At 45.8% G+C, this 23,823-nt stretch overlaps 1 protein-coding gene and 1 long non-coding RNA gene across 2 annotated transcripts in view; one reads left to right on the top strand and one right to left on the bottom strand.

The window, feature by feature from the left end:
• The window catches only part of LOC146208391 (superoxide dismutase [Cu-Zn]-like), a 28,486-nt gene extending 8,321 nt beyond the window's left edge, over window positions 1-20,165 (bottom strand). The window contains exons 1-4 of the mRNA XM_084593084.1: window positions 19,786-20,165; window positions 10,574-10,670; window positions 4,586-4,655; window positions 3,766-3,883 (exon numbers count right to left, since the gene is read on the bottom strand). Of these exons, the coding sequence (XP_084449210.1) occupies window positions 3,766-3,883; window positions 4,586-4,655; window positions 10,574-10,670; window positions 19,786-19,950 (450 nt within the window). The 5' untranslated portion in view covers window positions 19,951-20,165. The remainder of the gene's footprint in view (window positions 1-3,765; window positions 3,884-4,585; window positions 4,656-10,573; window positions 10,671-19,785) is intronic.
• Window positions 1-23,823, top strand: part of LOC146208390 (uncharacterized) — a 244,889-nt gene that overhangs the window by 158,400 nt on the left and 62,666 nt on the right. The gene's annotated exons all lie outside the window — the stretch shown is intronic.

The raw sequence follows: 23,823 nt of genomic DNA, 5'->3' as shown, positions 1-23,823 counted from the left end.
TACGCATTACGAAAACTCTAACAAGTGCCACGAAAAAAAAAAAAAAGGAGAGTTTATAACAACAATCCATCCTTCATATATGAACCTCGGAATTGTATTTCTTTTCAATCGAATATTTTTCAGAACAATTAGCTTCTACACTTATTAAAGAAGTTCCGCGTTCAACCTCACCTTAGTATAACATTAGCTGCATCATTTTCTCTCGAGTTGAAGCAGACAGCGAGACTCCGATTTTATTAGTATTCTGCCTAGTGTTCCAGGAAACGTGGCACGTACTTAACGCTCACCAATCGAGCCATATAAAAATTCCCAAAACCATCCACACAGTGTTCTCACGAATGATAATACCATGCGCGTAGGGAGTCACCTGCCTGCACCACTTTCATCGGTTAGCGCATGTATGGCACTCACGTCAATACCAAGCGCGTGTCCAGCGGTCATGCCAAAGAGAAGAAGCCAACGAGGTAGTGCTCACGTAGCTAAGGCCGACGGCTTATTTCGAAGTCTTAAATGTGAGAATGTTTTATCAGCAACTATCCTCGTTTCGAGTTGGGTGTTTCCGGCCCTTCATGGCGTCGAGGTTCTTTAAGAGTCTGCAAACGAGCACAGTGGTTTGACGACACTACAAGAACTAGTGGCTGTGGAGGAGAGCCCGGGAAATAAATTTGCGATATATAATAAAAGCTAAAACGACACGAGGAATACATGATAACCTATAGAATACAGAACGTATTTAGTCGATTTGAAAGAGGGGATAATTTCTTTTTCAAGGTTGGACACTAGCCAAGTTCTAGGGTAATTTAGAGTTAGGGGCACTCATCCACGCAGTCAAGAGCGCTGTTTTTTGTTATTGTCATGCGTTCAAGCAGAGCGTGGGAACACTAGTTGAAGTTGCCCCGCCGGGGTGGTACAGTGGTAAGACGCCCGACTACTGTCCGGAAAGCCCGGGTTCGAACCTGACCTCGGCGGCTGCGTTTCGATGGAGGCGAAACGAAGAGGCGTCCGTGTGCTGTGCGATGTCAGCGCACGTTAAGGATCCCCAGGTGGTCGAAATTTCCGGAGTCCTCCACTACGGCGTCTCTCATAGCCTCAGTCGCTTTGGGACGTTAAACCCCACAAACCAAACCAAACTAGTTGAAGCTGATTTTTTTTTTAGGCGCAGTCGTCAGAGCAATGCGTCCTTTTGCGCTCTGACGGCGCCGCAGCATTTATACAATCTGTCCACCGAGCTGCTTTTTGATGCCTGAGTTTTCACAAGATAATGATGGCGTTCAGGCATTTAGCGTCCATACACAGGTTACTGAATCAGTATCACCCACTTGATATAACCTCGAGAACGTCATAGATAACCTTATGACCTTATAAAGGTCATAGGGCCATAAAAGAAAAGGTCGCAAAAGAACTTTGCGACTTCTGCGGCAACACGCTTCTTTGTAGTTTGTTTTCAGTCCTGCAGGCTAATTCACTTATTTCGGGTTTAACGCTGGTCTTGTTTTTACCATGAGTAATTAAGATTCCATGCATTCAATTATTGTTTCTAAGTAAATAAATAAACACAAACAAGTTTCTCGGGCACATTTGTTGGCCCGTTGCCGTGCGGCTTGCGAGCACTCCCCATCTTACGTGATCATCATTGCATAACGCTAGCTCCTGTTTCGCTGCTTACAGAAATTAACGTCGTTCTTTTCCTTCTACAGAAAAAAAATGGAAATTGAGAACTTTCCTGGCAGCATTTTATAAAAAGAAAAAGGAAATGGGGGACGTAAAAGCTTCCAAACTTATTGCCTTCATAGTAGCAAAGAAGTGAAGGGGAAAGTTTTACGGGAAAGTTAATTTAATAAGCAAGAGTTCAACACTGTCGATAGTTCACCACACTCGGAGAGGGACAGTCATTTTTTACCTTTGTAACCAGATTCTCCATTTACCGTTTCAACAAAAATCTTTCTCTTCAAAAGGTTTTCCCGATGAAACCAAATACCGCATTCATTACTTTCACGAGCGTGTAGTTTAATACTACCCAGAAAGGGTTGAGGGGAGCGGCAAGTCTGGCTTTTGAAATCGAGAATTTGTGCGAAGGAAAGAAACAAGAAAGCCGACAAAAATGAAAAAAAAAAAAAAAAAAGCAGAGGTTTCAGAACCTTCTCGGTTTCTGCGTCAGGTGTGACTGCGGGAGGGTTGCAGCTTCCTTTTTTAAGCACTCGGCTTGTTGAAATTTCCGCGGGTTGAGGAAGAAGGAGCCAGCGCTATTTGAAACCAGGGAAGTCACAGGAAAATTTTACTGCCACTTATTTGAACTCGCTAGACAAGGATTAATTTGTGAACCCACTTTAGCTGCTAAATGATTCATGAAAATAAAAGAAAATACCACACGCTGCCAGAGTGAGGACAACCCACGCCCTCGGCCATTTTTGTATTTTTAACTTTCCCCTTATTTCCTTCATTACGGGGTGAAATAAGAGTTCCGCATTGCAGAAAAGCCTGAGTTGTCATCTCGGCGTCGTTGCACGTGAAAAAAGAAAAAAAATCGTGATTGGCCGATATGCCCATGACGTCACAGCCGCACCATCTGGCGCGGGAATTTCAAACACCACTGAACGCTCACGCCAAACGTGACGTCACGCGTGAATTTAGCGGACATAAAACATGATATGTAATGCGAATGAAAGGTCGGAGCATCCCTCAAATGATTTACAATTTTAAAGTAGTCCATGTATTGCGAAGAAACAGATGGCGAATTCTGTGTTTTAGTTGAATTTCGAGCTCATGGTACGTGAATTTAGGCCAGACATGCTATCGACTAGGCCGCCCAAATCACGCTTGCGCGGCTTAGTAAGACGCTCATGCTCATTAGTATGTCGTGGTGCATTCACACAAAATGGTGTGTAACGACTGTACGCTATTGAGGATTTGCGCAATTAGAAAGGACCAGATGGAGCTATGGACGGCTTCGTACTCTCGAAGCTTGCGTCCCCCTATCTTTTTTCCCTCCTTTTCTATGAGGAAGAACCGTAATTGTTTCGTTGAACTGAGGAGGGAGATAAGAACCAACACAGAACTGAGAAGTAAAGAGAAGAGACAAAATAAAGAAACAAGGAGAGAAAAAAAAATCAAGATGAAATAGATGCCGCTTAATGTCGGGTCATTCCTTTAGCTTCGGAGGCGCTGGATGCTAGCCTGAGCAGTCTTCCTCATTCTTGATTTCGCGTTTCCTTTCTTTTTATACGCTTTTAGCATTTTTGTTATTTTTGTTACTTTTGTTATTTATACCTCTTTTCTCTCCTTCTGTGCTGCGGTACTGATGTGGAGCGAAGCGTCCTTTGCTTTCTAACACAACATAAAATTGTACAGGAACGCTACTCAGCAATAGCCCTTCTATTTGGCGAAAAATACTACTTCCAACACTGCAACTGTATTACCAATCTAATCAGTTTAGCGGGATTCCCTGAAACATGCGACCACCACCGTTCGCATTTGCAGTTATTGATCCCCCAATTCGCTCTCGCCCCACCATATGTCCGGCTGGTCGTCCTAGTTAGCTAACTTGGTAGATAGAGCGACTGCCTCGGTCAGGTGGTAGTCCCGGGCTCAAACTCTGGATCAGGGGTATTTTTATCTTAACTACGATGTTTCTCAGAAGTATTCTGTAGCCGCATGGCTCCTCTTGTGTGGATGTTAACGAGTATTCACTTTTTTATTGCAAATCTACTCTCCTTGTGGTTGTTTCCCTAAAAGTTCTACCGATCGGCGCAGTAGTACGAAACTCACCACGACTGCCCTTCCCAGTATGCTCTGCGGACCGTCGAGGTTGAGTAGGCGGTCGTAGAAGCTGAAGAGGGCGATGCCGTTCACATCGGCCTCGATGTTGCCCAGGTCGCCAACGTGCCTGGAAATAAAAATGATCAAACGAAAAGTAGGAGCATGGTTAACTGAATTGTTGCAGAATAGTGCGAAGCACTGCGCCTGTATGCTCACGAACAAGAGTGGGCGCCCAGGCTTCACACTGCTGTCTGTAATTAGCCGTTAAGGCGGCAGCTGGCGCCGTGCGCGACTTCACGGCGCGCAAGTAGAAAATGAAGCGCGGGTAATTGGTGTTTCGGGTAAGGAAGTGAGTATTTCCCTGAAGAGAACGCGCACTGCAGTCGCTGGCGCTACCGAAAAAAGAGCACAGCGTTCTGCTCTAGATGTGTGGGATTTAACTAGCCCCATAGTTGTATACCCATTGAGATTAACATGCTGGGATGCTATGTACGGCACGCGCGTAAATCTTTCACTCCTCTGCGTAATTACGTTATTTCAGACGTGAGCACTTAGCAGTAAATGGGTTTGTAGTCACGGTAAGTTCGATTTCAACACCGCACACGGGTGTGTTCTCGAAAAGAAGAACAGAGAAAAGGAGCAGTGAAAATGAAATAATGAAACAACGTCGGCAAAACATTACGTGTGGTGAAGAAAACAGTTGCCATAGATGAAAGAAAATTGTACGCATAGTTTCTTACTGTGAGTGCTTTGTTAATGACAGCACGGGGCTGGATGGAATTGATAGCTAAAATGACGACGAGAAATTTGGCAGACCACCTCAGCTTACCTTATGTCATCCACTGGTGCTCCGTGGTCGGTGTTGGCCGGGTTGTAGTGAGAAGCAGCACTTTTGCAACCTGTGTAAGAGCGAAAAAGGAACAGAGGTCACAGTAATTTAAAATTTATCTCCTCTTAAAAGCGGCAAAGTTTTGTGCTTGCAGTATAAAATCGCATATAATAAGGTACAGAACTAAAGTAATCTTGGATACACAAATTGCAGCAACATATTGCCGCCAGTGGGTCTCAGTTGTCCTGAAACATTTTTGGTCAAATGGGTAAAAGGTGAGACGTCTGAAGCTGAATGATAGATATGCACGCTGTCTCACTGAAAAAAAAAAAAAAAAAGAAACCTCATGCCTTAAAATACTTCCTAAGTGAATATAAATCGTATACCACAAAATATTACGATCATTTATTTTCATCTGAACTTACACATTAATGTTAGCATTTTTTTTTGTGCAGCAACTCTGTCACCATTCTCCTCTCCTAAGCCCTTTCATAATATTTTCCTCTGCGTTTGATTCCCTCTAATCGTTGACATATTGTTGGGGTTGGTTAGGTTTGGTGCATCCGGCTCCTTGTTGATTAGTTGTTAAAATTGATGAGTTTAATTTTGTTGTTTCTCTAGAGAATATCAAAAAGTAAACACTTACCAGCGTTTACTTTTTAATATTTTCTTGGTTCCTGCTTTTACTGCAGGTAATATTTCGCCTCTGGCGGGCTCTTCCTTACAAGCGCCGTGAGGCTTTGTGAGGCCTGAACTTGTAAGCTATTATTTTTTTCTGTGCGAAGGTTGATTGCAAACAAAAACAAAAATTTGTTTGCTCAAAGCGTTTACTTCCGCTTTTCCGACTGAACAGAGCATCTGTTTGCATTTCTGCGAGCCGACTGTTTTCACTGTCGGCAGCGATAACTTGATTTGCTGTCGCATTTTCAAAGGACGCCGAGAGAAACTGCGCTTCGTTCGTCGCATGTGCCGACCTAGCAAGAAGACAAAGCTTTTCTGCGGGTTTTTTTAACCGGTTGCTCAAAACGACACATTGTGTCAGGGCTTGCAGTAAGCATGGGACACATGATTTGGAGGCGTAGAATTGGTGCCCGTATTGTTCACGTACCAATGAACACACGGGTAGAAGCCGTAGGGAGGGCTTAACTTTGACCTCTTTAAGTCGGGGTTAGTCTCTAGGTGGGGCAAATATTTAGTCGGGCGTTGAATTCTAGAAGGTTTTAGTGAATACGGACATTGGTAAGAAATAATAAGACACTAAGAAATGCTACCAGCATCGTATTAGCCACACATGCATAGTACTACTCGGAATCGTGATGGTGGTATTTTGTACTAACTTTAGGCTTTAGTGGGCTGCTTTTAAAATCCAGAAAGACCCAGATAGGTTCTGGTTATGTACTCGGCACGATAACGGCATCACTATAAGTGTCACCGAACCGTCGCGGGAGCAAGAACAGGACACTTTCTTGTTACACTTGTGCACAGGTCCCGGCTGATATGGCTTTCTGTGGTTACAGACATCAGGATCATACCAAAACTAATTTAACCAATAAAGACTCTGGTAAGGCGATGGTGATGCTTTAGCGAAAGTTTCAGCTCTATAGTAGAACTTGACAAGGTAGTAAAGCCTCTTGGCTAGCGCTCCGCGTTTCAAGCACATAGATCAACGCCATGTTTACAAGCAAATGGGACGATCGCGGACACCTCAGCAGACTGGGAGTGAAAAGTAGGCTATAGCTCCCATATGACTTCATGGAAGCGAATGCTTTCGAAGCAGTTTTTTGATGTCACAGAGCACCCATGATGCCATCTTTTGACGTAGAGAAGTTTCGAAAACATTTAGTTCCATGTATTCTAACAAGCGCTAAGCCATTTTTTTTTTCACCCCCAGTAGGCTCAGCTTGCATGGTTACAGCAGCGCCACCACATATTGCATACGTCTCAGATCGGCGTTGGTATGTAGGGAGCAGTGGCTCGAGATTTATACATCTGCATTGCTTAATAAACAGTCCCATTCTCACACCATTTTCTTATATCCCGTTTTTCGTCAATTTCTTCGGCCACTGATTTAACTCGTACTCAGTCGCGAGGAAACCATGGCATGCGGGTGAGTGATATCGACCTCACTCGAATAAAACTGGATTTCAAAAAATGAATTCGGCGTAGGTTTATTGTCGTTCTTTCAATGTAAGCTGAGCATTCCGACACCTATTTTTGGGCAAATGAAGGCCAGGTAGACCTTTGTTGGAAAACAAAATCAAGGGTCTTAGTAACAGGAGCCGCTACTAATCGGCGGTGCACCTGGAGGCAGTGTTGATGAAAACTAGAGAAGCGAGAATAAGCGAGAATATGGTGCGGCTGGTTAGAGTAAGAGGAATCCACTACTTCAATCTGCAAGCTATCATGACAAAAAAAGATACTGTTCGAGGGTATTAGGCACGAGATTACAGCAACTCCCAAGTGCATATTCCAAGCATTACTCGTCAGTACAGAGGCAGTCACGCAGTTTATATATAATATTGATTTCGTACCGGTATGCAGACTCATTGAAAAAAAAAAAAAAGTTAAATATAGACCTCTCAAGATGTGACGTATGGTCTTATTTGTAGAAAGCTTGTGGAAATAAGGTGCTGATGCTGGCATATAGGACATGACGTGGTGGGACAGAGTTAATAGAAGTGATATGGGAGATGTATTCAACCTGCACTCGAAGTAGATTGGATTCTATTGCTTATGGTATGGTCATACAAGAAATTAACAAGGTAAGGCAGTATACATATATATGGAAATATCGGACCTTAATTGGCCAATTCCGCGTTCATATCTGGATGAGGACTATAGTGACAGCATAGGCAAATGCCGACAATTATGTAAGCGATAAAATGTTCAATTCCTCGTTGGCTTATATCTATAGACAGTAAAGTTATTTATATGAAGTTCTATGGTGCATAAGCAACTGCAGCTATCATACGCCAAACATCACTATAAACAGTATATGAAAGGTGTCTGCATAAATATAATTTGCGATAGCTGAATCACACCGCTATATGAAGACAGCATGGGATGAGTGAACAGTCTGAAGCGTGCAATGCTGCCAGACTCTGCCTTTAAATATGCGCACAAGTCCTCTAGGGTACGTACATTACTAGTTCCTGACTTTGTGTTCCTGCTTATTGTACGAGAAACGAGTATGACTTAGTGGCCGCTTTTATCAAACACCAACCACAATACACCTCGAGTGTAACGTAACTGCAGTTGTCAGGTGAACGTTTAAAAAAGTCCTCGTGAAAGGCAGAAAAAAAAAAAAAAACATCTGCAGCTGACGTCGTACTCAAAATAATTCTAAATAATTAATAAATATTTATTTTAAATAGTTAAATGTTTACCAGCATTTTCAGCTTTCGTAGGAACACGTCCAAGCCAAGTGCGGTTTCTTCGAGAGCTTACACTGCGCAGGACAGTCTAGACAAGTCCAAGACATGGCGTTTAGAACGGTATAAACGCCGTCTTATTTCATTTCCACACGATGAGGATATTTTCTATTCCTTCTTTCTTGTAAATTAGTTAAACTCGTTTAGTATTCTATGCTAGAAGTGGCACATCTACGTTAGAATACGTATCGATGAACGCCTTGTTCAAAAGGCGACTGGACAACGCTAAACATAAACTTTATTAAGGAAAGTACTTACATAGCATCCCAAGTTATTTTTAACTATACGTAGTATAGGGAGCACGCACTACGTCACAGTGGCGGCCATTGTGTGGTGCATGTAGCACGGCAACAGGCTTCAGGCATATTAGTCGCTTTATCATCGCCTGCTGCGGCTTACACCGCAGAAGCTGCGCTCTGCACGACAGAATGACTTCCGTGACGTTACTTGAGTACTCCCTTCATTCTCAAAACAATGAAACGTTCTACAAAACATCATTCTATTTACTGAATTTTTGTTTCTACATTCTAATATTATGTCACTTTTCTGCTTTTAAGCCACCAATCTTCCAGTGGTTTTTTTGCTAGCTTCCACTGCCGGTTTGTTGACCCGGCCACTGGTATCTCTAAACCCCACAGCTTCAGGAAGAGTGACTGCGCTTGCATCGACTTCCGGGTGGATACCATTACATTCGAGTATAATATGGTGCAATTGTTTCACTGGAGTTACCACATACAGCACACGCGTCGTCTTCATTGTTAAATTTCTTTTTGTAGCTGCGTGTTCTAAGGCACCCTGAACTAGCTTCAAAAAGTAGGGCACTGCCTCTGAGCACTGCCGGAAACGGTACTAAAAAGCGCCCTCTAGGAGTCTGCTGGGTAGTACAAATCCCGTGGTGTCTGCATCCGAATATATGTAGTCGATATGGATCCACCACTATAATTTGTATTATTTACGAATTACAAAAGAAGATAAGGAGGTGAAAATGCTTTCAGGGCTGTCACGATGTGAAAAATGCAGTAAATAAACCAGTGTCAGGCATAATATGACTTGCAGAAATCGGAGACGAAGACTCGGCGGGCTGCCAGTCGATATAGCCAGGCGACTGTCGCACGAATTCGTGGAGCTCTACGAAAACTTTGCATTTATTTAAGCTTAAGTTTGTGAATGCACGAAACCGCACCACGGATAGGCAGCGTAAATAACTCTTCTTAGCCACAGTCTTTTCGATAGGCACCTCGCGAGGGCTGTGCATGGGCCGCTGGGGATTGCGTTCAATGCATGCTTGTCCCTGAACTTGTAAGTTGATCCTGCTCTGGTTTTTGCTTTTTACGCCCCGTTTAGCTGATAAGTTACGCTCGTTATCTTTGGAAATACAGAGTCCACGTACACAGAAAGCTGAAGCTGGGATTGCTGAAAAGTTCGAATTATGCCACGACAGGAAGGTGTTCGTCATCAAGTACAGCTACCAGGAAAAGCACGCTGACCTCGTTCCACTGCTCAACTGTCAATCGCCTTTAACTTATATTCTTGCAGCTTTGGAGCCAATGCTTGGGAGGCGGAGGAGGTGGGGGGGGGGGGGGGGGGGGACCCCACTTTCGAATTGCACTGTCGTGCAGCTCAGGAATACGCGGTGCATAATAATCGAAATGCTTTATTGTCGGGTACTTGGCAATTATAAATGTGCGCCAAACACCGTCTATTGCTGTTCCATCTTGAAAGTGAATGGCTGTTTTCATTGAGATAGCAAACGTTTTAAGCGAGCTCTAGTTTGCCGCCCTCACATTTCGTTGCTTGACGAACGTGCAGATTTTATATATGTGGAGCTGCTGAAAACAGTAGCATAATGGACGCTTCCTCTCGCAATCACAATACGCGCACATAGGTGGCTGTACTTCATAGATTGTAGCTTTGACCCGGCGGGCGGCGTTTCGGGCGTCTATGAAAGATAGCAGTAGAGTCGAACAATGAAATTGTTAACTCGTCCATGGCACTCTTCGACGCAAGCGGATATATAGTGGTGGTTGACGTTTCTGGACGGAGGGATAGACGATTTCGCCAGAAAGGAGCCGAAGTGCTTTTTGTTTTTTTTTTTTTTAATGTTAGGCTACTGACGGTTCAGAATGACGTTGTACTACCCAGCCAGGTTTTCGTTGGGCGCTACGAGGTGGCGCCACTATATTCAAAACTCCAGCGCAAGGCTCCTTCGATAAGTCCTTTTCGCATGCCATCAGTACTACGTATCTCTGCTTGTGGCGATCAATGAGCTAGAGACTCAGCTTCCACCAAGCCCTCTTTTCTCACTCTCTTGGACTGCACAGATAGGGCATCGATGCGAAAGCCGACGCCTAACGCTTGTGGCCTCACTGCAGGAAAGCTGCAAGCGCCTGTCGCCTTGCGGGTGTAGATGTAGGCCGAGACACTGTGTCCTCCACCAACGTCTCTCCTCTACTGCAACGCCGCTTACCGCGGACCACGCAAGGCCAGAGGCCCAGGAAAACTATACAAAGAAAACGAGGCAGCCAAGCACACTGCAAACACGGTGCATAGCACTTACCCTCTGTGAGGTCGCCGAACTTGTGCACGTGGAAGCCGTGTCTGCCGGAGTTCAGTCCGGTCACGTTGCCGTGCACCTGGACCTGCGCGTAGGGGTTCTGCGAGCGCGCGCGCGCGCGCCCGGCGCGTTTTGAGCACCGCCACTGTATGCAAAGCAGCACGCCCGGCGAGAGGAACTGCCAAGGCCGCGCTCCGGAGCAGCAAGAGACGACACAAAAGCGGAGGAGCAGGGCAGCTCGTTGTTGCAGGGAGCGAAAGAGCACGCGATACTTTCTAACTGCGCGGCACGTGATGGTCATCTCGTATGAGGACGCGGAGTGGGCTAGGAGAGGGAGCTTGGATGGTTGAAAGTGGTATTGTATACTGTCTTTGAACTTACCGGCTCAGGAAGCGCTTTCCTTTATTTTTTGAAGGCACGCGTGTCTGGATAGCTATGCTCAGTCATGCAAACGCTTTTTTCGGAATCTGCTCGCTGCGGGCTCGCCTTTGAACTTTTATGCAAAACTCGTCTCTGTTTGCATCCCTTTCGGAGGACCTGAACTGCGAATATTTTGCCGCGTCCCAGTCGAAAAGCGCGCTTTTTTTAGAATGTGCTATCGTTTATTCCATTGCTTAAATAGAAAAAAAAAGGAGGAGGGGAGAAAGGGGGTGGAGGGGATGTTTCTGCCTTCCTAAACACAAGACAAGTGACAATGACATATCCTGCCCGCCACGCTGAAATTTGCGTCTCTGTTACTGTAGAGGTAAAAAAAAACGAGAGAGAGAGAGAGAGAGAGAGAGAGAGAGAGAGAGAGAGAGAGAGAGAGAGAGAGAGAGAGAGAGAGAGAGAGAGATGTAGTGAGCAGCCGCTGTTAGGGGCAAAAACTTCGGAAAAAGGATGTGAGCATTTGTACCTCAGATGTTAAAATACTTATAAAAAATGTTTATTATGATATGGTGCATACATTTACATTTAGTAGAAGTTATGGTTTAAGTGTCTCATTCAGCGCGCATTTTTATACAGCAGACTGCATATAATCAGCTGTGGCCTCTAAAATTCGACATTATTAAACTTGGTTATTGGAGTCTGAGATTCGAAGATTATATTTTGTAGAACTTTAGTAATGTCTTCACTTACGCGTGTCTGAAATTCTAGCCCTAACCATCTAATTATGCACCGGAGATCGCGGCGCTCATAATTAAGTCCATCCTTGATAGGACACATCTGATGCCGCGCTATGGAGGTTCGCCTGAAGGAGACTATGTCGTTGCCATGGCTCGCGAGGTAGAGCCGGCGGCCTGTTAGTGCTTTATATTTATTAATACCGCTTGGTATGGCAGAAATTAAAGTACTGAAATTGTAGGAGGAAATTTCGAGACAATCAGGATCGCCTGTGTGTAAGAAGACGCAAGATCGCTCCCGTAGCAACGCCGGATTCCCACGTCCGTTTTACGTGATGCCGTCTGTACTCTTCCTTCTTCTAGGACAGCGCTCTCTTTACGCCTCCTCATCCTCTGACAGCGCCCATTCCACTAATATTCCTCTGAAAACATCTGCTGCGCTAGGTCACATGCCGTGTAGTTAGGTGATTAGTGAATACAACTCGAGGCACATATGTCGGTTCAAATTCCCACCGCTAACTTAACTATCACTGGCATGCCAATCAGGATGCGAAATGGTATGCTCTCACTCAAAATTCTGCACAAAGAAGAATTGCGTCACAAGTTTGACACGAGAGAGGCAAATGTCGAATCGAATGGAGTTTAGTTAGTGATCATTCATTTGGATATTTGCTGCGTATATAGATATGTTAGGTGGTCAGAGCTCCTGAAAGAATCTGTTGCAACCTCAACATTAGTGTAAAACGTGCGGCATAATACCTACTAGATCATATTTATTGCCACTGCAATGTATGTTTTGTATTGCTTCACTGACTCGTGAATGTCCCAGTGCGCTTTGCTGCTTTCATGTTTTTCAATAACTTTCCTTTCTATCTGGTATGCATGCCGTCGTTCCACTCGTCGCCTCGGTGGGTCGACAACGGCTGGCGCCACATTTGTTTCGCCATATGTGACTCTAGCGAGCCCAAACAGACGTGATGCGAGGTACGACAGGATATGCGTTTTTTATTAGCTCTCGTTACGACATACGCTGCCCTCATCCACTAGATACCTAATTACCAAAATCAAGTCTTGGGGGCGTGTGCTTATTTGATACTGATCGGGCTCGAAAATAAGACGCGCAAAGCAATGCGAAACTCTGGTTTGTTCCTGGATCGGTAGAGCTTTCGCTATATAACAGAGAAAATTCGTGCATGGCTTCGCGTCTTTGGGAGAAGGGCACTTAACGATCCGATACAAAAGTGCAGCAGATCAGAGGCGTAGGTTTAGAGGAATCTTGAGAACTGCCTCACTTTGGCGTGCACCTAATGCGCTCTGCACGAAAAAGGATGAAGGAGCAAAAAGAGAGGGAAGACAATACGTTTACGACCCAGGAATTACGTGGATTTATAGGGCCAACCAATCTGTTCCGTTCTGTAGCAAATCTCATCATATGCTTCCTTGCTGCAAATGGACAGTTGCACGGTGTCGTATAAAACTCCACTGTGTCGCCCAGCTTGTAACCCAGCTCGACGGTGCATCCCAGCCCAATTCACAGACTCTCACATATTTGTTTTAAAGATGAAAGTGTTGCATGAGGCGCTGGTGCGTCTAGAAGCATCGCGCACTCATGATTTCATTGGATTAGTAGAAACTAATGTGTCAAGGCATTCCCGATTCATGAATGTGACGAGCGAGGAAAGATGTTGAGCTCACAAAATTGGTCTAACGAGCAAATCTGAAGCTAAAACACGCCTAATTAGTCCCATATTTAAATGTGTCGCCGAAATATCACACAACAGATAATACAGCCAGTTCAGTCCTAAAGACGTCGCCGTCACCGTGATCCTGAATTGAGAAAGTTGTACTAAAAAAAAAGGAGCAAATATATAAAATAAATTTGCCGCCATAAGGCTTGGAGTTCATGTTCTCTGCATAAAAGGCGGGCATGCAACGCATAGGCTACAATGGGAACTTTTAGCACGGTATTTATTACGATTAAAACATTTATATTTGCATGATCTATTTAGGAAGCATTTATGAAAGGCCTCAAAAGGCGTCGAAAAAACACAGAGTTACAGAACACTAGACAGGAGGCAAGGCTGAACACTTCACCAAGAGAGATGTCACTAGGTTCAAAGTCGAACTGTTCATACTTCCCGTCATTTGTCACATAAGGTATTACGTCGAAACAACTGATACGCTGTAGTGCCGGTACATCATACTATTTTTTCATAATCTGTAGGTGCATCAGCATATTGCTGGCTGCAGGGGGGGGGGGGGGGGGGCGCCTATCGAACGCCTTGTGGTACGCATAACTTGATGACGTGTATTTGAAATGCGCAGTGACGTTGCAGTAATGATGTAAAATTTAAAACGATATAAACAAAAACACAGAATTAAAAGGTGGTGTTCAATGCGCTACCACGTCTGCTCTTAAGGGGACGTTGAAGCGTTGTTGTGGCTGTAGGAAGAAGGAAAAGAAAATGCACGGGCCTGCTACTGCCACAACAACGCTTCAACTTCCCCTTAAAGGGATACTAAATACACCCAAATATGCTATCAAAATCTAATAAACGGCATTTGGCGACACTGTCGCCACATATCCGGCCGCAAAAAAATTGAATTATTGCTGAGATATTGCGATAAGAAGTTGAGTTTTTTTTGTTCCCACCGGTCGAATTCAAACTGTTTTCACCTACTACGTAGTAGGGAGGGATGACGCACACTATGTCGCAAGAGGAGACCCCGTGATGCTGGCGCGCGGGGAGTGGAGAACACTTGCAGGTGCGTGTAGAGCATGGTGCCAAGTCATAATCTTCATTCGATACGCATTTTGGGTAGGCTAATCTGCTGCTCCGAGCTCGTATTTCAAGCGCCGCAGGTCCAAAACGAAACTATCCGAGCACGCACGAAGTGCCCGAGCCGGAAAATAACCGAAACTGAAGTGGACACCTGTGGCACTGCCAAGTATATATTTATATTTGCCTTTCAACATATACGTTCTCTTTTTCGCCATCGTTTACGTGCGATAGGATATCATATTAAAAAAAAAAAAAAAAAAAAAAAAAAACCTACTACCGCATTCAAACGGACAACGTAATTCGCCTTTGTCAGCCTCCGAGATCCCTTGCGCGTCACGTGATTTGTAGTTGCGCGCCTCGGCCGTTTCGGCTGTGGCAACGATACCTGTATTCCAGTTCTTCCTCTTTACTACCTTATAACAGCTCTGTTTTCAGTAAGAGTGGCTTTTTTGTAACCAGGAACTGGCATTCTATCGATGCAAGCCCACTTCATTTTTCTCTTTAGCGTCCCTTTAAGAGTAGACGTGATAATGCATTGCACACACACACGGAATTAAAAGGCCGGGAAGTTGAAGCGTGCTCCTATTTTGTTTCTGGTACGTCACTGAGGTCAACAGAAGAATCCTTGTAAATATTTTGCCCTCGTCTTCTCGTCCACGCAGTGTCTGATCGGACAAGTACTGGTTGCGCAAAGTGAGTGCTCACTGCCGCTGCACGTAGTACATGCTTCTATCCGTAAATGCAGCTTTCTTTCTATACACAGTAGCAGTCAAGCAGATATGATATTTCAGTTTTCGAGTTGAAATTTTTATCGCACTAAACTTTGACCAAGAGTCCAATTGGAAGACAGTGCCACAATGTTTACACAAGCACTACCAATGTCGAATAAAAAAAGCTCTAAACCTCATCTGCCTATATACAGTCAAAGTTTGCAAATTTTCCGACTACGTGAGACTTCTTGAAAAGCATCAACGATATGATTCATATTAAATTTGTGGCCTTGGATAATAGCCATTTGACCAATCGTGGCGACTGTACTTGCTGCCTGTTGCTTATAAGAATTGAGATTTGATACGCGAACCCGCCGAACGTATACTTTGAAAGTCATAGCACTTTAGCAATAGTTTATAACAAGCCAAAAATGGATAGAAATGGAAACGATTACGAAAGCACAGAGCAAAAAAAAGAAAAGGATTGTCACGAGAATAAAATGGTATTATTGCTCCTAAATGTATTCCGAAATAACATAGCAGTGGCTTATGTCTACAATATATTGAATACCTAAAAAAACTTGCAGAATACGGTCTTTTTGTTCACTTCTATATCTCGCTGTTATATCTTTTGTGCGCTCTGCTGCTGTCTGCGTGAATGCGGGGGGGGGGGGGGGGGGGGCGGCTTGTCTGCCACAGAACTTTTATCTATTGTAGGCCGGCACCCGCCACTGCTTCAGTGGTGGACGACGGCTGTTGCGGCGCGCGTCTTTCTCACCCTCTTTTTTTTCCTTTCTTTTCCATTTTCTCTTCTATTCGCACGAGGCAGCGGAGGTGGCTCAGCTACAGAGCCAGTAGCAGGCCCGTATATTTTCTTTTCCTTCTTCCTACAGCCACAACAACAACGAATATGCGAGGCGAGAGGTTGTCAAGCTGCTGTCCAGCAGCTTTTTCTTTCATCTCCCCAGGCTTTGAAAAAGAAAGAAAGAAATAAACTGTGTCTATATAGAAGCGGCTTTCATGACATCCACAAGGAAGAGCCTAGTCTACAACACGTATACCGAGAGCGTTACAGAGAAGGCCGCCGGGTCGTATTGATGACCTGACTACGCCAACATTCTGCCCGCTCGCACTTGTTGCCGCCTCGTCCGGAGCGCGAGCCAAAATGTATGGATGCGCACAACGGGCGCGTCGCTTGGGTGAACGGTGCGTATCGGCAAGGTCGTTTCTTCAAGGCCACCCTGTTGTGTATGCATGTGCGGGCGGTCGAGCCGTAGATTTCTGTCCCATCTTTTCACTACGTCGCTACGTTAAAGCAACAGCCGAGATAGAATTGTAGACATTTACAATTGCCCTCTCTGATACACTCAGCAGTTTTGTTCGTGGTAACGTGTGCAGCAAATAGGGATAAAGCTTGCACAGGAGGTTAAGAAACGATTCTAGCTTTTGCGTGTTAAAATCCTGATAGGGGAAAATGTGCGGCGCCGGAGCCGCGCCTGCAAACAATAGTCGGTTCCTGTATACCACACGTAAACACCTTGGTTAAGAAGGTGGCTACGGCGTTCTATTTTAATCAGTATGCAGCCGGCATGCTTCCGCTCATCACTTGCGTTGTATTTTGACACGTTCCCGAGTAGCCATTTAACCTCGCCGCTTAACAACAGCATTTTTGTCTTCCTGCTTCCTTTCAATGGCACGCTTATGTGCATTTAAAGTCTCGATCTTAACGCGGACTCAATAATGATCGCGAACGGTGGTTTTCTGCCTTTGATGGCGTTCCTAAAAATCTATCTTTCGAGGGAAAAAAAGCACGCTCTTTTGTGAGAAAGGCTTTTTTACATTGAGCCTCCAAAGCGAAAGCGCCCGTCGCATCATGATCGTTAAACCGATTTCCCTTTGCATCTATTCTCAGACGATGGAGGTCGCTGTAATCTGTTAGGTGGCGCTTTCCCTTTTGTTGTGCTCTCTGGGCGATTGCTGTCAAGGTGAATATGCAATAAGCGGCACAGTATCTTAACGTCGACTAACCGGGGCATATAACTACGCCAGGGGAGAATCGCTTAGGTACGCGCACAAAATTTCAGCCATAACCATACGAGCTAGGTTCCGATAGGGTTCATGATATATTTAAGAAACGCATTGTGTGCAAATTGCCTTTTTTACTTCGAGACTGCCGCTTTTTCATTAGAGCGCAGAGTGCTGGAACGAGAAAGCGTGCTAATTCGCCGAGCCCTCATTTCACGGTGCGCCGTATTAGAGCGCCTGGGGAGTAACGAGAAGTGAGTAATGCGAAGTTTAGTGGGGACGGCATGAAGCTAAATTGAAACCGTAGCTTAACGTGTTGATCAGGTTCAAAATGAAACCGAGGTGCTGAACAGGCTCGCTTTATTCACAAAGGAAAAAAAAAAAAAAGAACGATGCTTTCTAAGTGAGACAAAGTGGACACGAAGGGGAGATAATGCGATGTCATATAAAAACAAACAAAAAAAAAAAGGCCGGGTTGTTTACCAGACCGGGGTGCGCATTTCCAGCTTGCGATAAAAGAGTACCAGCGTTCATATGAAGAACGTTTTGTACTCACACAAAAACGTATATACATTGGTTGTAATTATGCGGATTTATACATGCTATAAAGGAGCAGAGTGCGCCTGTCTGCGCTTATTTCTTTCTCCCACTATTCACCTTTTCATCCCTCCCTTCATGGCGTGTTCCATCTGAGTGCCGGAAGGGAGAGAATTACCGTGCCTTTCCTTATGACCAACCTCCTCACGAGTGGAAATGATAATAATGATAATTATTATTATTTCCAGAAGCCGAAAAGGCGGCCCATGTTCGTAGAGCAGTGAAGTCATAATGTTTGTATGGATATGGTATAGCCTTTTATGGGCCAAAGACACGAGCAATTCAGTACCACTGGATGCGGCCTTTGAACGACAGTGGGCTTGACCTGCTTCAGGTTAGTGAAGATATTTAAAGCGATGCGAAATGTGCTATCGAATCTGCTCTTGAGGAGAGGCATGAGCGCCTCCCTAATTTTGTGAACAGCATTCTGCATAGTTGGCGGTATCTGGACAGTTGTTAGGCATAAGCTCATTGTAAAGGGCCCGTAGAAAGCAAGCTATCGCAATTTACGGCCCCGTACACATGAATAGAAATTTCGCGTTAGTCAAGATATCCTCCCTTTATGGGAACAGGTACACGGTGAATTGAAGAACGCTACCGTGTCTCCTCCACCTACACTATCACTGCAGCCACATGCATAACTTTCGCATTGAAAGTGGCCTCGATAGGTGGCGTTGAATGTGCTTGCCCAATATATGAAGATATCGATGACGCACATAGGGCCCAGATTCAAAGTATGTTCGCGGTGCTGAGTCCTACACCTGGCCTCTTTTAGACTCCCTATCAAAAAGGGGCGCAAGGTACCTTCACAATAAACGCCATACACAAGCAAGTTAATTTACGTAGCGCTTAAGACAGGAAAAAAAAAAAAAAGCTTATTCTGGTGACTGGCCCTATCACTGAACGAAATCTTTTTTCCTTGCGGATGCATGCTTTATGTCACTATCGGTCCGATTGTACCACAGAAATATTAGCAGGAGTTTCCTGAGTTACCTTCCCATTATATGGGTTCCGTATAGAGACCTCTTTTTGTCCTTTGCGGTTTTGGGGAGTAGACAAAGAATAGTAGCCGTCTATGCTTCTTAGGCCAGCGCAGTGTCCCATGTGTACCGCTGTAAGAGCTAGTAACTTGGTGAAGATGGTGCCCGCCTCTAATTTACCTTCGGAGCGCTTGAGGCGCCCCCCCCCCCCCCCCCCCCCATCAGTAAACAAAACTAGCTGCAATTACGCAAAACATAGTTGTGAGGTTAAACAAAACCTGGAAATAACGAAGTTGCTCATTGTAAAACCTGCGAATCTGAAAAAGCGCAGTTATCAGCTGTACAAGGTAGGTAAGAAGGGTGTCTCTAAAAGCGGCTCTTGACGCGAGACGTCCCATCTGCGAGTCTTTGCGAGCCCATAAAATATGAATGTTCATCATGTTCTCGTAGAAAATTTCTCGCAGAAGGGAGAGAGCACGGTCGGTGCAGAAAGGGTGGGGAGATCAGCCTCTGAAATAACTGACGAGGACCTGCGGCCTTATCAGCATAGGGGCAATTAAACGATAGAAAAACTCTCATGTCTTCTGTCGGTTTGACACTAGCGTATACGTGACACATTCCGCAGATCAAATAACTGGTTGATGGCCGGTGGTTTCATGAGCCTGTAGTTATACCATGCCGCTAACACGGTCGTTTACAAGACAGCATCTTCACTGCAGATCATGAGCTTCTCCTCCACTAGCCTGGACTCGCGTCATTAGAAGCTCCCCGAGCATCAAACCTCCTAACCTCATTTCATCACTGTTACAGCGTATCCGTCCCTGTCGACGACTCTTCTATTCACTTGGTGTCCACTACACCGTTGCAGGAGGTAACACGGCTGTCCACTTAACGCGTTACACGACCTGTCTTCGTTATTCCGAGCACTGCATTTTAGACCCCGAAGTCTCAAATCAACGACCTAACCGCATTCAGTCGTCATAGCAGCACACACACAGCGCGCAAGCGCGGTTTTACCTCCTTGATGAACTGGACGGTCCCCCTGATGGTCCCCGACGTGAGAACAGCGATGGCCCTCAACACCGGCGGGTCTGCGGTGACGTATTGCGCGTGACAACCGCTCGCGGCCAACGCCGCCATCACCACCAACAACGACCGAAGCGTGCAGGGTAGCGAACGCATGGCGCAGGTTGAAAATGCCGCGATGTTGTAGTTGTGGGCCCAGAAGCTGCGCGCGAGGGAAACTTGCAACAGCAGGGCTGTCCCGCGGGCGACTGGTGACCAACGATGCGGACCAACTGAGAAAGTGAGTGCGCACGAGCCGAATACCTGTTTGGAGCCGCCGCCGCAGCGCTATCGGCGCCGCGTCGACTGGGTCGAGTGTCTAGCGACTATCTGGTTTCAACTGCGAACGTCTCGGATTGCGGCTTCTCGCACGCGCGTGCGCCGCTTGGGCGGGATGCCGTTAGCTTCGTTCGTCGCACGTGTTTTACGGGCTTTCGTGCCAGGGAAAAGAGTGGCGCTACGCGATGAAATTTGCTCACCCGGGAAGCGTTTTTAGGTGATGACGGACGAGCTGTACGGCTGGTCTGTCGCGTAACACCACCGGACATCATTAACTTACCTTGGCCGATGCGTCGCAAGTCTACTATCAGGATGTCGTCGTCTTTCATGCGTAGCGACAGGAAATTACGAGTAGAGGTTTGGCGCGCTCGACAGATCAAGACGTCGCAAGTGTGCGTCGCAGTTTTCCGCGAAAACAACTGCGCTGAAATGCGGACAGGGTTATCTTGTTCAATGCGTTAGAAACACCAGACAGTTTTTCACTAACGAAGGCCCTCTTTTTGTTTGCTGACTAGCCATGCCGCACTCCGTCTGCAAATGAAGGAAATAATAGACGTATTTACCAGCGCGTAGAAGTACTAGCGTAGACGTGTACCGGTTTACCTGACGCCTCCTACGAATGCGCATAATTAGGGGTGGGGGCAATCGCGGCCACTGTGCCTGCGTAAGAAGAGCCCGGTAAATCAGTACACGTCTACGTTAATACGTCTCTGCCCTGCTAAAATTCTCAATGGTTTGGTTTGGTTTATGGGGTTTATCGTCTCAAAGTGACTCAAGATATGAGAGGCGCCGTGTTGGAGGGCTCCGGAAATTTTCCCTAACTGGGGTTCCCTAACGTGCACTGACATCGTACAGCACACGGACGCCTTGCTTTTAGCCTCCATTGAAAAGCGGCGGCCGCGGCCGGGATTCGATCCCACATCCTTGGGAACACAAGTCGAGCGCCCTAACCACTGCCACTGCACAACCAAAATGGGGTTAAAATCCTCTCAAGCAGAAATGGAAATAAAGTAAGGAGTAAGCACAGCAATAAAAATAATAAATTGCGCGGCTAGAAAAAAGTACTAAAGGAATAACTAGAGACAAAAGCAGAAAAAGAACGAGCCAGTGAAGAAAAGAGAGCGAGAGAGAGTAAAAAAAAAAAAAAAGCAGTGGGACCGACGGCGCCATTTCCAGAAGTGGAGAACAGCAGAAAGAAGACTGCGTGACTAGCCTACCGTCTCGCGTATTCATTCCGTATTGTGGCAGCTTCCTTGCGCGCCGACCTTGTCTTGTTCTTTCAAATCCCAAGTCATTTGAAATCTGCATGCTTTTGCAAGCAGCACCGCCGGCAATCTTCTTTCAACTCGACTTTCAAGGGTGAATTTTTTCTTCTGAACAAGGAAGCTATTTTGGGAACGCCGCGCTTTTATCACAGTCTCCCTAATTGGCCGTGACAAATAGCGCTGTTTTTTCTCACAACATCAACGAAAGTCTTGGATTTCTTGAATGACAACTAAGCGTATAGGGCATTTTTAAACATTGATTCCTTATATGACTTTGACACGACGCCAGGCTGATAAAACCGCAGGGTGTAACAATAAAAATTAGATAATAAAGAACGCTTCCTCGCCCAAGAGGAACGGTCACAATGGCAGCTGATCCCCTCATCTCCCGGATCTCCATTTCCCTGGAGAAACCTCACGACGTATACAACCGCTAGGTGACATACGTTCAGAGGTTATAACAGTCGTTTGATAGACGTCAGGTGTCGACATCACGATGTGAGGTGTGTATTTTCAAACCGTGGTCGGTAGAGATGCCATTCGGTTTTTCATTGGGGCGATATGCCTCGCCTCTCCGAGCAAATATCGATTTAACGTTGTAAACAGTCTACTAAGACGTCACGTGAAACACTGAAACGGAAACGGGATGACGAAAGAAAAGATCGGTTTACGAGACCCTTGTCTAGTTTTCTGTCCTGAAGTGGAAGACGGAAATGAAATGAAAATCACATGAGAATGTGGAACAGTGATAGTGAGCACAATGCTTACTATAGTGCGCTATGATGCCGCGAAGCCAGTAGCTAATCTCACAAGTTGCCGCAATAATAATAATCATCCTCGTCATCGTCATAAGCCGGACTAACCCACTGCAAGACGAATGCCTCTCCCATGCTCCTCCAACTAAACCGGTCCTGTGGTAGCTGCATCCACCTTACCCCTGCAAACTTCTTAACCTGGTCGACGGGTGCGATAGTCTTCAATTAAATGTTCCTACAGCAGAAGTAGAGCTCCGCTGACGATGGTGATGGCGGTGATGCGAGCAGTGATCCCACCCGCGTTCTTCGAGAGAAGTAATTAAGCGCCATTTAATTGTAAGGTACGCTGCTGCGCTACATAGTCCTCACATCTACCGCATATACGTTGCTTTGTAGCGGCTAACTCTCTCTCTCTCTTTCTCTCTTACACACACACACACACACACACACACACACACACACACACACACACACACACACACACACACACACACACACACACACACACACACACACACACACACACACACACACACACACACACACACACACACACACACACACACACACACACACACGCACGCACGCACGCACGCACGCACGCACGCACGCACGCACGCACGCACGCACGCACGCACGCACTCACTCACTCACTCACTCACTCACTCACTCACTCACTCACTCACTCACTCACTCACTCACTCACTCACTCACTCACTCACTCACATACACACACTCTCCTCTCTGTCTCTCCGATGGTTTCGTTGCGAGCCCGTTTTCTGTTTTCTCGCAGAACGCGTGGGCGTTCCATCTCGTTCCATCTCGTTCTTGCGAACGGCGCTGCACTGAAAGCATCAAGGCAAAAAAAGAGAGCACGACAAAGGTACACCGGAGAAAGAGAAGCTGCAGTTGTTTTCCTCGTGGAAGGGTCAACATTCATGTTGGGCATCGTTTGTAGTGGCGCCATTTGCTTTGTAGTAGGCGACGCTAATGGAATTATCCGCGGGCTACTGACCAGCCTATTTGATTATCTTCGCGGTGCGGTATACACCGGCTGCCACCAAGGTAGGCTGAGCACTGGGGGAACTGCGGCCCTCCGATGCGGATGCGATAGTTTGTCCTCTCGGTCGTGTTGTGTACAGCGAACGCAGTAAACTTACCTAGAATAAATAAATAAAAATCGTTATTGCTCCTATTTGCTCTGGAGTTGGAGAAGGCCGATGGGAAAGGCACTCAGTAGAGGGCTCCTGCAGCTGTTGCCGCCCTTCAGACTCGGTCCACCAGAGTTGCCTGCCCTTCCATTGTCAATGCTGAGCACTAGTGCTTCCCGCTGCTCCAAGTTGGAATTTCCGAGAGATGTAGCTTTGTCTTCGTACGCTGTTTATTGTAGAGCTTGAAGGGCATATCAAAAAGGGCTCTGTTAACGCGCAAGAAGTTCTTGAGAGCAGATGTAGAGTTATCATGCAAGCGATATTGAGCTTCCTTATTCAGTTACATTACGCGCGCGAATGCCTCCCCCCCTACCCCCCCCCCCTCCCTTCCAGAAAGAAAGTGACTGGCGTGGCGATATTTTACACGTTTATTCATAGTGCTATAACATTAGAATTCTTGCCAAAGAAAAACGGCGTCCGACACCTGCGATGAATTTCGATGATTGGCCGGCGGTAGGACGTCACTAGACCGGAATTGCT

The sequence above is a fragment of the Amblyomma maculatum genome, chromosome 1, assembly GCF_055883805.1.
Source record: "Amblyomma maculatum isolate TAMU_Amacu chromosome 1, ASM5588380v1, whole genome shotgun sequence".
Taxonomy (NCBI): domain Eukaryota; kingdom Metazoa; phylum Arthropoda; class Arachnida; order Ixodida; family Ixodidae; genus Amblyomma; species Amblyomma maculatum.
The sequence above is the reverse complement of the archived record's forward strand: the minus strand, read 5'-3'. Positions and strand labels throughout refer to the sequence as shown.